Source organism: Panthera tigris, assembly GCF_018350195.1.
Source record: "Panthera tigris isolate Pti1 chromosome A3 unlocalized genomic scaffold, P.tigris_Pti1_mat1.1 chrA3_random_Un_scaffold_79, whole genome shotgun sequence".
Taxonomy (NCBI): Eukaryota; Metazoa; Chordata; class Mammalia; order Carnivora; family Felidae; genus Panthera; species Panthera tigris.
Genome location: NW_024962150.1, coordinates 13,524 through 29,945, shown reverse-complemented (window position 1 = coordinate 29,945; position 16,422 = coordinate 13,524). Strand labels below are relative to the sequence as shown.

Below are 16,422 nucleotides of genomic sequence, written 5' to 3'. Positions count from 1 at the left end.
GTGTCTCCCTCTCTCTCTGCCCCTCCCCGACTCACGCTCTGTCTCACTCTTTCAAAAATAAATAAACATTAAAAAAAAATTTTTTTTAAAGGAAAACATTATTCAGTGAAGAAAAGATTTTCATTTTCTCTTGTGAAAATAAATAAAAAGATTAAAAATATGATTTTAATTACAGACAACATGGAGGGTAATAAGGATTTGAAATTTCAAATACAACTTTCAAATATTTCAAATCATATTGTTTTTTTCTCTCAATGATTTTTGTAGCTCCATATTTACTAAGTGAAATATAGAAAACTAAATTGTCTTGGGATATTTCCTTGAAATAGCTTTTAAGAAAATAAAAATTTAAATGATACGATCAGAAAATATTCCTGGTTTACAACACCTTAAATTAAAGCTGTTTGCAGACAAGAAGTCATCGGAGGAGTCAGTATCCCACAGTAAGATTTCTTGGACAAAAAAGGAGGATAGTGGATAAACTGGTCCTGGGGAGGCACGTGGTATGACTCAGGAAGCAGAGAATATGTTGTTGGTTGATGTTGGCTGACCTGGTCCCACACACAGCCAGCAGAACGACCCTCAGCTCTACCTCCTGCCTGGAGCTTCTCTTCTTGCAAACTCATCTGCCTCTGTATCCATCTTTACCACTTTCCTAGAGCTAGTTTTCCGAAAAGGATTAATGCAATTCCCATGGCATAATTTTAGTGTGCAGAAGGGTGCCTGAAGCCGACTGAAAGTTCTGTGAAGGCAGAGTACACCTTCTCCATATTTACATCGGGAGTCTTGGCCCATATTTAGGTTGTGCTAGGTTTACAGGCATACAGGAATGCACTGGAGTGTTCCTAATGTTCGATTTGGCCACCAGATGTCAGTACATGATAACGAATGCTGTAATACCACATTAAGCCAGAAAAGCTTAAAAGGCCATTTTCAAGAGTTTAATTTGGCAGAGTAGAAAAAAGCAGACAGATTTACGGGCAGTACATTGTGATAGTATCTGGAAAAAAGATGAGAATCTCTGGACCCTACTAACCCCCAGTCATTGATACTATGTCCTCTCAGATGGGGAAATCCATGTCCCATTTTTTTAAAAGTGTCTCTAAAATTTAGTTTTTAAAAAGTAAAATGTGCATTAGTAAGCACATACTAATGAAAGCTCACTTGCATATAAATAACTTAAACTAATTAGGAAAATCCTAGATGTAGAGTTTAGATTTAAATTATCCAAAACATAGATCTATGTCAATTACTAGGCATTTAATAATCATACTGTTGTGTATATACGTGAATTAAAGAGCCAGAAAAAAAAAGCGTGAGAAGGTTTTTTTTTTTTATGCAAAAAATCAAATATCCCACAAACAACTGAAACTTCCCCAGATTTCATAGTTGGAATTACAAATGTTTGGTCTTTTTAACTAAAGACTACTGTACAAAACATTAACTTTTGATATATGCAAACGAAAAGTACAATTGTCAAGGCCTGTTCACTCTCCTCCCTCAACATGGTTCAGACCCACCCATTTATCCCATTCCTCCTCCAACAATGGATTTAGGGCACTGGTCACCTTGCTCGCCATAACCACCCTCCTACACTGCAGCTTTGTCCCTTCTGAGTCCATTCTCCACCCTGTAGGCAGAGGTCACTTTAAAAACACAAATTTGACCATGCATTCCCCTGCCTGGAGCACCAGCAACTTCCTAATGCCTTCAGGTTGAAGCTCAGTCCTTGGCCTTGCAAGGCCTACAGAGCACTCCCGGATCTGCCTCCAGCTCACTCAGCCAGGTTTCTTCTCATTCCTCGGTTCCAGAACTATTTTAGTGATTAATGCTGCCACATGAAATGGTGTTCTTTCTGAGAAATACTCATTCACACATCAGCATGTTAATTCCTACTCATGCACTGCCTCCTCCAGGAAATCTATGATTTGATCCTCCCTAATTTTACCCATCCCCCAACACACACTAGTATGTAGGTGCATACTACATAGGTAAGTGTATAGCACATCATTTATGCATCGCAGTAAATATAGCTGTTTACAGAGTATTACTCCTTTATACCTTGCAGTCCTTCCTTCTTACATCTCACTTGGCATACTCTATACTCTTAATCATCTTAGCTATCCTGTAGCTAAATCTTTTTCCAAGGCCTAGAGATACTATCTCCGCAACCCAAGGTCACACATTCTTAAAATTTTACAGAGCTTGGAGTAGTAGCCACACACTGCAATCCAAGTCCTGAGCTCTTCCCAATATCCTGGGCTACTTCCAAAGGCCATTAAAAGGGAACCATTTGATAGGAATATGGCAGAGATTATTGAAGAGTACTAATAGGGGTGCCAGACTGGCTCAGTCAGCAGAGCATACGACTCTTGCTATTTGGGTTGCGAGTTCAAGCCCCATGTTGGGAATAGAGCTTACTTTAAAAAAAAAAAGTACCAATAAAAGCATTAAAGAACAACAGGTACAACTCTACAGATGTTAAGCCTTCAAAAATATTGGCATACACTCAGAAAGTTGCTGAATTTGCCTTCTTCCTCTTTTTAGTACCTGAATTAGGAACCAAAATTGCTTTCCAGAAGCTAAATGGTCCTGCTTACTGGCTTTAATTTTTATGCATTTGGCTTTCTTCTTGCTAACTGCTTTAGGACATAAGCTGTATCTTGAGTTTTCTTCATCAGTATGTTTACAGTATTTTGTCAGGGATTTCTCCTCTTTTTTTCTGTCCTCATGCTAATGTAATACATAGGAAGCTTACCTTTTCCATAACCTAATGTGAGTGTTCCCACATGTCTGCAGTCAGAATGGCTTTACGGAGTATCACAGGAGAAGAGGAGACCTAGGGTAGGCCTCTCTGAGAAAGACCTATGTTGATTTCCACAGCAAAAGGGAGGGTTAGAACTGGGAAGGAGCTCAACAAGGTGCTCTGTGAAAATGTACTACTTTAAGGAGGCATTCCTTCTTGCCTCCTTGGAGAGACCATGAGTCAATAAAACCCTTTAAGAATCACTGAGCCAGCCAGAATTCTGGTTCACGGCTCCTTAAGGGATCAGGCTTTCAACAGGAGCATCTAAGAATTAATCTCACTATTCAAAAGGTATTAAGAGAGATGTTTAGAGTAGAGTACCAACTGAAAAACTCTACCTCTTTAGTCTCCTGAAGCATAGGTCTGCATGAGGTCATGCATTTGGGCTTCTTACCTAAGATACCTGTATTAGCACTCCAGCTCTCCACTGGGCCTGTATTCCAACCCTGGGTTCTAAACCCTGGGCTAGGGTTATTATGCTTGGGTGTCCAGAAACCTCCATGTCCCAAAAATGGGCTGGCGTCTTGCTATGAAATGAGTTACCATCTAACTCCTGTTTCTTAACCACGTTTTTCCAACTAGATCTCCTAGATTGTCCATACATACCTGAGAAGTGCCCATAGTTGGAATCACCTTGGGGCAGTGACCACCCTAACATGGAGATGCTCCCCAGAGGACAATTCTCCCATCAGTGCAGTTGGTCTATGTGCCCTACCCTTGTCAGATAAAGAGTTTTGCTATCCTCATTGGCCTGTGATGTAGATGCTCCATGATGTCTTATGCTCACATTCCAACACTTCTATCCACTGAATACCAGCAGTAAGAGAATTACCTTTAGATCCACACAATTATACTTAAAAAGAAAGAAGAGGGAGAAAATGGGAGAAATACCAGAGGGAAGAGGGTGTGAAAAATCAGGTAGAAATAGCAAGGGCAATGTATGTAGAGTTGGTATGTCATGGTGATATTTCACTCAATATATTTGAGGTCTGAATGTCCTACTCTTCAATAAAAATAAATCTTGCAAATCAGAAAAAATACGAAGAAAAAAAAAGAATATGGTTAATGCTATTAAAATCCACCCCCCCCCATTCCAAATTTAAAGTAGTTGAGAACTAGCAAGTAAAATCACATAGACTTGGGGGTCCTTAAAGATTCAAACACAGAGTTACAGAGGAGGGGCAGTAAAAGTTGGATGACAAGGCTCAAAAAGGTAGGAGCTAGTGGTAGCCAAGACACGGAAACAAGGACTGGCATTGACTTATTTAACAACTGTTCTTAAAGAACTGTGTAAGGAGAAGAGTGAAGTATGAGAAAAATGGTAAATATAGTAAACTAATGCTTTATTTTCTTCTCAGACTGTAGAAGAGAAATACATTTTTCTATAGGCTGAGGGAATTTCTCCTAGTGGAGAAAGAGAAACTAAATGTCCAAGAAAATAATTACTAATCAAGCAAATACCCAGGGCAGGTGGGGAAAAGTAAGAAAATTCACAAGAAGGTAATAAAGTTAGAGGAATTTGAGATTGTGTTTACTTACTATCTGATTTAAAACAAACGTTTAAAATGCAAATAGCTACCAATTATAAAGACTGGTCCATGAATGGTGTTAATTTCCATTTTTCTCAAGTGCCTTCATCTACAAAAGAAGCTTCAAAAAACAAGATATAGTATACTCTCTTCTCTTTAAAATAGAAATTCTGTAGGAATAACTTTTAATTTTCCTCTCTCTCACTCTTTCAAGTTTTCTGGCAGTAAAATAGACATTTTAATAGGATTTATTTCTGAGTAGTCACTATATTTTTAAAATTCTTTTTAGTATTCCTTAGTAGTTTCACCCAATAAAATTAACTACCTCAAGCTGCCACATTTTAAACAGAGGCTGATTTTTCCATTGGTTAGCAATCATTTTCTCTTTGCTATTTTATCATTAGAAACTCCCTTGACAGTTTCAAGTTGTTAAAATCCTGGGTTTTTTTCTTCATTCCTTTGCTTCATAAATCACTACATCAACTATTCATGTAGGCAGAAAAATAGTGCCAGAAAATAGGTCACCATGCATTGAGCCACAATTTTAACTACCTAGATTAAAAAAAAAAAATCAATCCTACAACTTAACAAATTAACGTAAAAATACTAATTTTTACCTTGTTTTTAGTCAGCTATCAAACTTTACGTCACTTCTGCATCCTACCGCCCCTAAAACTGGGTTTTGCATACTGATGACCAATACAAATCGTGCTTGAAATTGAACATTAAGGCATGCTAGCCATGCTCACAATGGACTTGTGTATTTCTATAGTTCCTTTCACTTCAGGATCTCAAACATACTTTCCTTTTGAAAATCTCCTTCACGTTGGCAAGTCAGTAAACCTAGCATCAGGAAGGGATATTGCCAGAAACCTAATTCACAGGAAGTTTGAGTGAGTTTCCCTCCCAATGTGGTATCAATTTGTTTAATATCTGAGAATAGCTTTTAGGATATAAGACACATGTCTGAATTCAAAAATCAATTTCGAGTCACTATGTCCGCAGAATAAAAACAACAACAAAGTATTCATTATGCAACTAAAGAACAGAAATGGAGAATTCTGTTACCAAGAGAAGGAGAACATTAATTTTTAGTGATAATTTCAAATATCCTTAAGGACTGTCTAGATTTGCTGGTGTCAAATGGTGGAAAAAACAACACATCTACAAATGGCTAATTACCTTATGTCTGGTCATATTCTGTAATACTTTATTAGCATTACTATGTTTGAGAAAGTACTGAAACTGCACTTGCTAAATTTTTAGGGAACCATACCCAATTGAATTACTATCTATAAATCACCAATATAGATGGTTCTCCCTGATGATTTTTGTCAATCTCTGAGAAATGAAGTTTTAAACATTTGTCAATCTCTGAGAAATAAAGTTTTAAACATTAGATAATGCTTTAGTTATTTATATAGCTTGTGAACCAGTATACATTCTTAATAAAATATTACTTGATTAATATACTTAGCCAATATATAATTGAGTAGTCTGGTATTATATAAGCATAGAATTGACATAATACACTTATTTTAACTAATAAAAGTTACCTAGTGTAATAGTGAAAATACAGTGAATTACTTAGTTAATATGTCATGTTCTGTAAGAAACTTACATTTCGGTATCAACCTCCCAAAGCCATATTTGCACAGCGTATCACTACAGTTAACGAAATACTACATGGCAATGAGAAAGAATGAAATATGGCCTTTTGTAGCAATGTGGATGCAACTGGAGAGTGTGATGCTAAGTGAAATAAGTCATACAGAGAAAGACAGATACCGTATGTTTTCACTCTTATGTGGATCCTGAGAAACTTAACAGAAGACCATGGGGGAGGGGAAGAAAAAAGAAAAAAAAAAGAGAGGTTACAGAGGGAGGAAGCCAAAACATAAGAGACTCTTAAAAATTGAGAACAAACTGAGGGTTAATGGGGGGTGGGAGGGAGGCGAGGGTGGGTGATAGGTACTGAGGAGGCCATCTGTTGGGATGAGCACTGGGTGTTGTATGGAAACCAATTTGACAATAAATTTCATATTTAAAAATAAATAAACTAAAAAATAAAATAAAATAAATAACACACACACACATACACACAAACCAACATTTCAAATGTTTAAGTATTTCCAACATATTTTGCTAATAGATTTTCCCCATACAGGCTTAAGTTTTATTTTATGAGTCCAAAGCCTTTTGTATAGTGAACCTCATTTTTAGTTAAAGCTCCTTTCAGTGAGAAGGTTCTGGATACAAAGAAAATGGGAAGGTGGAGTCCTCACGCTTGGGCAGAAGGTGGCAGCAGCTGAAGGGTCTGACTGTCCTTCCAGGGACTTTTCCGCATTCAGTGCTTCTACTCCTATTACTAGGTCCTGGCAGGGTTTACTGTTTACTTTTTGAAGTTAACATAGGATTATAAAAATATAGCTTTGTCAAAATCTGACTAATCCACCTACTAATTTTAAAAACTATCATTTCATAAGATAATTTTGTATTGGAGATTTTTTGCAAATTTCTATTCCGTTTAACTTGACTAGGCGTTTTTTGGTCTAATGCACACTTTTAACATTAATGTAGCATTAGAATGTTTTAATATCGAGTACATCACCCGCTCATTTTCATCTCCTTAAAATATGGGCTTATTCATTCTTAGTCCAGAAAAAAAACTTCATCATTACTCTGTCAAGTTGCAAAAGAACTCTTAGAATTTTTATTGGGATTGTCTGAACATTGTAAAAATTAAGAATCAATAGTTTTCCCACCCAGGCTTGTGATATCATTGTGATATCATACCCAGAAGTAGAACTTGCCACTCAGCTTTTTTTGTTTTGTTTCTAGTCTTCCACATCTGTATCAAGATGATTTCCAACATTTATAAGGAAATAAGGAATAAAATAAAGCCAACAAACTATTTTTCATTTCTATCAACAAGATCATTTTTTTTAAAATAGGATCTGTTTTTCCATTACTCTATGTTTTTGCACTTTGCAAATCTGTGGACGTATATTTTAAAACTGATAACCTTACTGAACTCTGTTAGCTCCAATGGATTTTCAGTTGTCTCCTCAAACTTTGTGAATTACATATTAACCCCCAATCCCTGTGGTAAATACTTAATAAATAAACATTAAAAAATATTATTTAAGACATTAAAACATTATTTATAACTAATAAATAATGTTTATTAAGAGAGAGCGAGTGTGAGCACGAGTGGGGAGGGGCAGAGAAAGGGAGACACAGAATCTGAAGCAGTCACCAGGCTCCAAGCTGTCAGCACAGAGCCCAAAGCCAGGCCCAAACCCAGAAACCATGAGATCATGACCTGAGCCAAAGCTGGACACTTAACCAACTGAGCCACCCAGTTGCCCCTAAATTTCCAAATATCTTTAAATAAATATAACCTGTCACTTGCATGAAATCAGTTGAATGTGATATGTGAGTTATTAACTTCCTCTCCCAACACTTAACCAACTGAGCCACCCAGGTGATCCTGTGGCACTTTAAATTTATTATATTTAATCTTGAGCAAAAAAAAAAAAAGAAGAAAAGAAAAAAACATAGGAAACAGTATATGGTCTAAGCTATCTCTATATATTTTGACTGACTGAAAAACCTAAAAGAGGAGACACCCCTATGAAAACAGCTAGGTCAAGTATCATAATTATTCCTCCATTAGATCTTCCAGCTTTAGGTCTCTAGCAATCACTGCTTTGTTCCCGATTCTCTTCTCTAGCCAGTCATCTCCTGCCAAAAATTCATGTCAACAGATCCAAAAGCAAGCTCATCATCTTTCTCCACAGCTATTAAGTAACCTATTTTTCTCTTATGAATTTCGTTACTACTGTGTTTTATCCCTTGAAAGGTATTTAATATATTCTACTTCTCCCATCTCCTTACAGGGAAATAGAATCCTTGAAAGCAGATACCAATTATTTTAAATCTTGGTAGTTCTCACAACACACTTAGACTCTCACACTGAACACAGAATGAGCTCAGATGAATTCCAGCATCCCATAGGTGGGTCCATATCCTGATCTAGGAGAAGTGAGGGCTCTCATCCTGGGGTACTGATTACATGAATGCCTCCCATTCACTTTGATGCCATCTTCCTACTGCTTCACTCATTGGGACACACCCCCAGAAACAGCAGGTGCAGAATGTGGGTCATTCATGGGTCCTGCAGAGGCATTACCCAGAGGGGTCTATTCAAGGAAGATGGCGATCCCATGTGGGATCAGTGGGCAACAACGTTTGTCAATGACTTAAAATGAACACATTGAGGGTAGTTCTTCACCCAGGCACAACATAGAGGCAATCTATACCTACACTGCTTATGACATTTGTCCCCTTAAAAATAAAGATCATCATCCAAGTGATGAATGGTCCCTAAATAACCAGTGGGATAAAAAAAAGTTAATGATTTACAGGGCTTCTGCTTGCCTAACATCAGGTCCTCTTCAACATTGTTGTTAGATCCTTTGAATACAAGAAAACTAGGCTCTGCCACTATGTTGGATTCCCATCAACAGAAATACGATATAATTTACATTTTATCCTAAGCTTCCACGAGGGGTAAATTCATGTATGCTACTGTGGCCCTTCATCCCCAAATCATTTTTTTCAATACAAACGTATACCCCTCTGTGTGCACCACTGGGACACTTACATCAAACTCATTCAGGACTGCAGCCAGCTCACCGATGCCTGTGTGGCCTTTGGCTTCATCGGTGGGCGAGGTAGCTTGAGCAGCATTGGAGATGCCAGCAATGGCTTCCTGGACTTGTTTAAACACATAATCTCGGTTGGCTCTGGTGGCAGCAACATCTGGGTGGCGGAGAAGCGCTTGGGAGGCTGTGTACAGCATTGTGGCATTCTTCTTTAGAGCCCCTCGGGCGGCTGCCATCTCATTCCGACAGTGAGGGTCCTTCAGCTCCTGTGTGTGCAAAACATGAAACCTGTCACATCCATGGAGTTTGCCATGGAAACGTTTGTTATTGAACTCTGAGTCAGACGCACCGAACTCCACTGAATTTTGTAAACCATCTACCTTCCCTTGTCCTCTCTCTAGCTGCCAGGACTTTGTGTATGGTGTTCTTTCCATATGAAATACTGGAGTACCCCTCTTCTACCCAACCCTTTCACTCAACATGGCCCATCTTCCTGGAACCTATTCCATCCAGCTCTCTAGGCGATGTCTCCTTCTATCTGCTCCCACAAGCCCCTATCCCCTCCTATCATCAATACTTATTATACTGTACTGGAGTTACATATTTAAGCATGTGTCCCTCCTGTGTTGTATCTCTTGAGAGCAGGAAACCCGATCTTGTTTAGTGGCCCTTTACTTATTAGCAAATGTTTGGCCTATAAAAGGCACTCAAATATTGCTGGGGAAAATGTAAAAACCAAGATACAGACAAGTAGCCTGCATGGATAGGAGTTAGTTAAGCAGCAGAGGAAAACCCAGACTTCAGTCTTATGATATTGCTTGCCCCTATAGTCAATGACAATTACAAACATGGGAAATCAAACTCTTCTGATTTTTGCTTAGTGCATATCTGCCACTTCATTTTCAGGTTCGGACTAGGGTTCATTTCATTTTATTTTTTTAAAGCTATCTTTAATGGCAGCTCGATCACTGAGTTTAGGGAATAAAAATAGATCAAAGGTGATGTGTCTTCCTTGTTTGGGCTGTCAAAATACTACTACCTGGGAATCTCTTGATCTTCAGCTTTAAGAGCATTGTTAAGAAAATGTTCACATCATTTACAGAAATGTTAAAGGCAGCGCTGCTCTCTGAGGCCATGTACGATTGCCAGCTGAGGATCTCAGAGAAATTTTTCCAGTTTCAAAACATCATTGAAGGTTACTTGAATCACTGGGGTTCAGTTTTTATTTGTTTATTCAGTATGTGTTATATGAATGACCTGGCAACAATTGTATCTTTTCTTTTGTGTGTCAAAAGAACTCTGAGACAAGCACAATGGATTGGTTATCTAGGATTGTCAAGGCAGATTGACAAGTAATAATTAACTGAACCATCTATCCTCTTTTGCTTATGCACTAAAGAATTTAGCCCGCCAACATGATTTCTAGTTTGAGGGCATTTCTTTTTGGTCCTAAACATGAACACCAATAGGTAACCAACACATGTGTGTACTTTCTATGCCAGATAATTATCTAGGCATTCAAAGTAAAAGGTTTCTCCTGACTAGTCATGAAGAGCCTTTTAACCTCCAGAACTCTGGTCCAGAAATTGCATATTATATTACTGGGTACCTACACTTAAAAAAGGAAGAGATGGAAGGGGGATTCTCTCTATAAAAACACTTGAGGAAACATTCCTTACTTACATTTAAAAAACCCTGAAAACAATCTAAATGTTAAATTATGAAGAATTGGGGGCGCCTGGGTGGCTCAGTCAGTTGAGCGGGGGACTTTGGCTCAGGTCATGATCTCGTGCTCCCTGAGTTTGAGCCCCACGTCGGGCTCTGTGCTGACAGCTCAGAGCCTGGAGCCTGTTTTGGATTCTGTGTCTCCCTCTCTCTGATCCTCCCCCGTTCATGCTCTGTCTCTTGCTGTGTTGATTATTATCAAGCTTTGTAATACGGCTTAAAGTCTGGGATTGTGAAGCCTCCAGCTTTGGTTTTCTTTCTTTCTTTTTTTTTGTTTGTAAAATTGTCCCCCAGTCAAAATCTTTGTTGATTCTTTTTTAAAGTGTCTTTCAAAGGACTTAATTTTAATAAAGTCCAATTTATTATTCTTTTATGGACATTTATTTTGGTGTCATATCTTTAAAAATGTTTTTATAACCTAGAGTTAAAACATTTGTCATGGCTTTTATTTATTTTGTTTGGAGGTTTTATCGTTGTAGTTTTTCTTAATATGAGATTTATTGTCACATTGGTTTCCTTTTTCAACACTTCTTTGGCTATTTGGATTCTTTTGTGTTTCCATGCACATTTTATGATAGCTTGCTCTAGCTCTGTGAAGAATGCTGGTGTTATTTTGATGGGATTGCATTTAATGTGAGGATGGCTTTGGGTAGTATCTACATTTTAACAATATTTGTTCTTCCAACCCATGGACATGGAATAATTTTTCCATTTCCATTATTTCATGGAATAATTCTTCCATTTCCTTCATAAGCTTTCTATAGTTTTCAGTGTACGGGTATTTTACCTTTTTGGCTAGGTTTATTCCTAGGCATCTTATGGTTTTTGGTGAAATTGTAAATGGGATTGATTTTTTGATATCTCCTTCTGCTGCTTCATTATTGGTGTAAAGAAATGGAGCTAGTTTCTGTACCTCGACTTTATATCCTGCAACATTGGTGAATTCACATATCAGTTCTTGCAGGTTTTTCGTAGAGTCTTTTGGATTTTCCTATAGAGTATCATGTCATCTGTGAAGAGTGAATGTTTGACTTCTTCCTTGCCAGTTTGCATGCCTTTTCTTTCTTAATTTTGTCTGATTGCTGAGGCTAGGGATCCCAGTACTATGTTGAACAACAGTGGTGAGAGTGGACAGCCCTGTCATGTTCCTGACCTTAGGGGGAAAACTCTCAGCTTTCCCCCATCAAGGATGATATTAGCTGAGGTCTTTCATATATGGCCTCTGTGATGTGGATGTAAGTTCCTTCTATCCCTACTTTCTTGAGGGTTTTTATCAAGAAAGTATGCTGTATTTTGTCAAGTGCTTTTTTACTGCATCTATTGGCGCAATCATATGGTTCTTAGCCTTTCTTTTATTCATGTGGTGTATCACATTAATTGGTTTGTGGATATTGAACCAAACCTGCAGCCCAGGAATAAATATTACTTGATTATGGTGAATAATTCTTTCAATGTATTGTTGAATTCAATTTGCTTGTATCTTGTTGAGAATTTTTGCATACATGTTCATCAGGGATTTTGGTCTATAATTCTCTATTTTAGAGGGGTCTTTGTCTGGTTTTGGAATCAAGGTAATGCTGGCTTCATAGAATGAGTTTGTAAGTTAACTTCCATTTCTATTTTTTTTAACGGTTTCAAGATAATTGGTATTAATTCTTCTTTAAGATTTTGGTATAATTCCCCTGGGAAGTCGTCTGGTCCTGAACTCTTGTTTGTTGGGAGATTTTTGAAAACTGATTCAGTTTCTTTACTGCTTACGGTCTCTTCAAATATTCTATTTCTTCTTGTTTCGGTTTTCAGTAGTTCATAGGTTTCTATGAATTTATCAATATCCTCCAGATAGCCCAATTGGTTGGCATTTAATTGATCATAATATTCTCTTGAAATTGTTTGTATTTCTTTGGTGTTAGTTGTGATCTCTCCTCTTTCATTCCTGATTTTATCTGAGTCTTCTCTCTTTTCTTTTTGAGAAGTCTGGCTAGGGATTATCAATTTTGTTCATTATTTCAAAAAATCGTATCTTAGATTTATTGATCTATTCTGTTTCTTCATTCTATGTCATTATTTCTGCTCTAATCTATTTTTCTTCTGCTTCTGGCTTTATTTGCTGCTTCTTTTCCAGAAACCTAATCGAATATTGTGTACCTATCTTGCTTCTTGAGATAAAGGCCTGAGTTGCAATGTATTTTCCTCTGGAGGACTGCCTTTGCTGCATCTAAGGGGTTTGGACTGTCATTTTCATTTTCATTTGCTACCATGGATTTTTTAAAAATTTTCCTTTAATTTCCTGGCTGACCCATTCATTCTTTAATAGGATTTTCTTTAAACTCGATGTATTTGAGGGATTTCCAATTTTTTTCTTGGGGTTGATTTCAAGTTTTATAGTGTGATCTGAAAATATGCATGATATGATCTCAGTTTTTTTGTTCCAGTTGAGGGCTGATTTGTGATGCAAGATGGGATCTATTCTGTATAATTCCATGTGCACTCAAAAAGAATGTGTATTCTGTTGCTTTAGGATGAAGTGGTCTGAATATATCTGTCAAGTCCCTCTGTCCCAATGTCCCTCTGTCCCTCTGTCCCTTATTCAGATTCACTGTTTTTTTTATTGATTATCTCTTAGATGATCTGTCCATTGTTGCAAATGGAGTATTAAAGTCTCCTATAATTATGGTATTATCATCAACAAGTTTGCTTGTTTTTGATTAATTGATCTATATATTTTGGTTCATATATATGTTGGGGGCATAAATACCTACAATTGTTATCTCTTCTTGATGGATAGACCCCTTAATTATGATATAATGCCCTTATTCATCTCTTGTTACAGTGTGTTTTAATATCTAGTTTGATATAAGTATGGCTACTCTGGCTTTTTTTAGTAGCAGTTAAGCTTAAAAGTTTATTACACTTTATAAAATGCTGATGAATGTTCACATGAATAAAAGACCTCATGGTGTCAAATAAGGAAATTACAACTCTGGCTTTCTTTTGATGTCCATTAGCATTACAGATTATTCTCCATCCCCTCATTCTAAATCTGCAAGTGTCCTCTGGTCTAAATAGAGTCTCAGGTGGGTAGCATATAGATGGATCTTGTCTTTTACCCATTCTCATATCCTGTGTCTTTTGACTGGGGCAGTTAGTCCATTTACATTCAGATATGTATTGGAAGACATGAATTACTGTGTAAGCTGTAGATTTCATTTGTGTGGTATTGTTTCTGGTCCTTTGTATGTTTGCTGCTTTCCACTCGTCGAGTTCCCCCTTAGAATTTCTTGCAGGGCTGGTGTAGTGATCACTATCTCCTTTAGCTTTTGTTTGTCTGGGAGGGTCTTTATCTATTCTTCTATTCTGAATAACAGGCTTATTGGGTAAAGAATTCTTGGCTGCATATTTTTCCTATTCATTACATTGAATATTTCCTGCCACTCCCTTCTGGCCTGCCAAGTTTCAGTGGGCAGGTCTGCTACTAACCTTATGTGTCTATCCTTGCAGGTTAAGGACTGTTTGTCCCTAGCTGCTTTCAGAATTTTCTCTTTGTCCTTGTATTTTGCTAGTTTCACTATGATATATCTTGGTGTTAAGTTGTTTTTGTTGATTGTACAGGGAGTTCTCTGTGCCTCTTGGACTTTGATGCCTGTTTCCTTCCCTACATTAAGGAAGTTCTCAGGTATAATTTTTTCAAATAAACCTTCTAAGTCTTCCCTCATTATTTGGCTATTTCCTTTTCCTATTTTGTTTTCAGCTCTATTATTTTCCATCATTTTAACTTCTATTGCACCTACTCTATCCTCTACTTCTTCAGTCTTCACTGTCACTGTATCTAGTTTAGTTTCCATCTCACTTATAGTATTTTTGAAATCATCCTAACTAGTTCTTAGGTCTTTGATCTCTGCAGCAAGGATTTCTCTGGTGTCTTCTATGCTTTTCTTCAAGCCAAGCTAGTAATCTTTTGACTGTTTTTCTAAATTATGGCTCACATATATTGCTTTTATCCGCTTTGAGTAAATCCTTGGCTGTGATTTCTGCTTGACATATGGCAGGGGCAGAAAGGAAGAATGCCTTTGTCCTTGTTACTTTGGCTAGGTTTCTGTGTTTTAAGTGTTTTGAAAGCTTATCTTTCCTGCACCTGAGAATACTACTATATTTAAAAGGGGTCATACACTTCTAGGGCCTGGCACTTCAGGAAGTGTTTCTGGTGTATGCTGTGTGCATTCTGTTGCATTTAGCGGTTCTTACCCTTTTATGAGTCCTCTGTAGAGTTCCTCCTTGTTTGCAGAGGTGGAGTGTTTGCACCTTTAACTAGGTCTGCTTTGATTTGTTTGTTGAGTAACCTTAGGGGGAAAAAGGAGGGGGGAAGGCTGATCCCATAAAAAGGGAAAAGGAACGGAAACAAACAAACAAAAAACAGAAAAAATTAAGAGGTTGGTTCCAAGCAAAAAGAAAGTAAAAACGAGAAAAAGGCAGAAGGGAAAAGAAGGAAAAGGAAAAGAATAAAAAAACAGATTTTAAAAAGATAAAAGGAAATGCCAGAAAATAAGCCAGAAACTATGCGCCTAATTCCAAATCAAGAGGAAGAAGAAGGAGGAGGAGTAGGAGAAGGAGAAGAAGGAGAAGGGAAGAAGAAGAAGTAGAAGAGAGAAAAAGAAAGAAAGAAAGAAAGAAAGAAGAAAAAGAGTTGTTTGTTCATGCCTGGCTGTTGGTGGCTGTGTAGGTCCGGAGGAGAGGCCAGCTGTTTTGGGTCAGTGTCAGTCTTGCCCAAGTAAATAAGCAGTTGCAGGCATGGAGGGGCAGGGTTTGGTGTAAGCAGATCTTGCCTCACTGTGTTGGTGTGTGAGGGGGATAATGGGGAATATTGCCACCCCATTCTCTAGTCCTTTGACTTGGGATCTCATCCCCCACTGAATATTCAATGTGGTAGCCCTCACTGAATACAAGGGAAGTCAGCTTGCCCTGCACTGAAACTGTCTTCTGTATTTTTTCTTTGTTGTGCAGCTGATTCAAAACCCAAAGTCTTGAAACCAGCATTGCTTGGATCCACTCCCCTCCTCCAGAGTAAAGACTCTCCACCTTGCTGATAAAAGCCTTTGGCTGGCAACTGCAGGGTCTTTTGTCCATGGGAGGCAGTAAACCCTCTTCCAAAAGTATTCCAGGAAAGGGACTGTTCTCTCCCAGGGCACCTCAAGATTTCTACACCACAATATGCACTCTGGGACCAGCTGTCTCCTCTCCAGGAACATAAACCACGCCTCCACTCTGAAGAAAGTCAAGTACTTCCAAAACCTCAGTTTGGGCTACAGAAACTGTTTGCAAAAAAAGAACTGGGACACACAGTACTCTCACTCCCCAGTCTTTGGTCCAGAGAGGTTTTTCTCTTGTGCTAACTCAATGCTGCACTTTCTCATCTACTCTCTTTCTCTCCCTTTTGTCTCTCCACAGAAAGGATCCCTCCCCTCTGCATCTCTGCTGTTTTCTCTCCCCCAATTCACATCCACACACCTTGAATTAGCCAAACTGTGTCCTTCTAACTGTGGAGATCCTTCTGCCACTCCACAGATCTATTTCCTGGCTGTTCCAAGTTATCTGACGTTAATACAGCTGTGTTTGAGGATTGAGAACACCCAGAGTCCCGTTACTTCTCCACCATTAACTCTTCCCATTTTTTCTATTTAAATTTTGTTTCACCACT

At 38.0% G+C, this 16,422-nt stretch overlaps 1 protein-coding gene across 1 annotated transcript; it reads right to left on the bottom strand.

Moving 5' to 3' along the window:
* Nucleotides 1-3,549: 3,549 nt before the first annotated feature.
* Nucleotides 3,550-9,572, bottom strand: LOC122236197 (catenin alpha-2-like). The gene is made up of 3 exons (XM_042977088.1): nt 9,355-9,572; nt 9,005-9,271; nt 3,550-3,612 (listed from the first exon to the last, which is right to left on the bottom strand). The coding sequence occupies exons 1-3, from the start codon at nt 9,379-9,381 to the stop codon at nt 3,550-3,552; spliced, it is 357 nt and encodes a 118-aa protein (XP_042833022.1). The 5' UTR covers nt 9,382-9,572.
* Nucleotides 9,573-16,422: the final 6,850 nt, after the last annotated feature.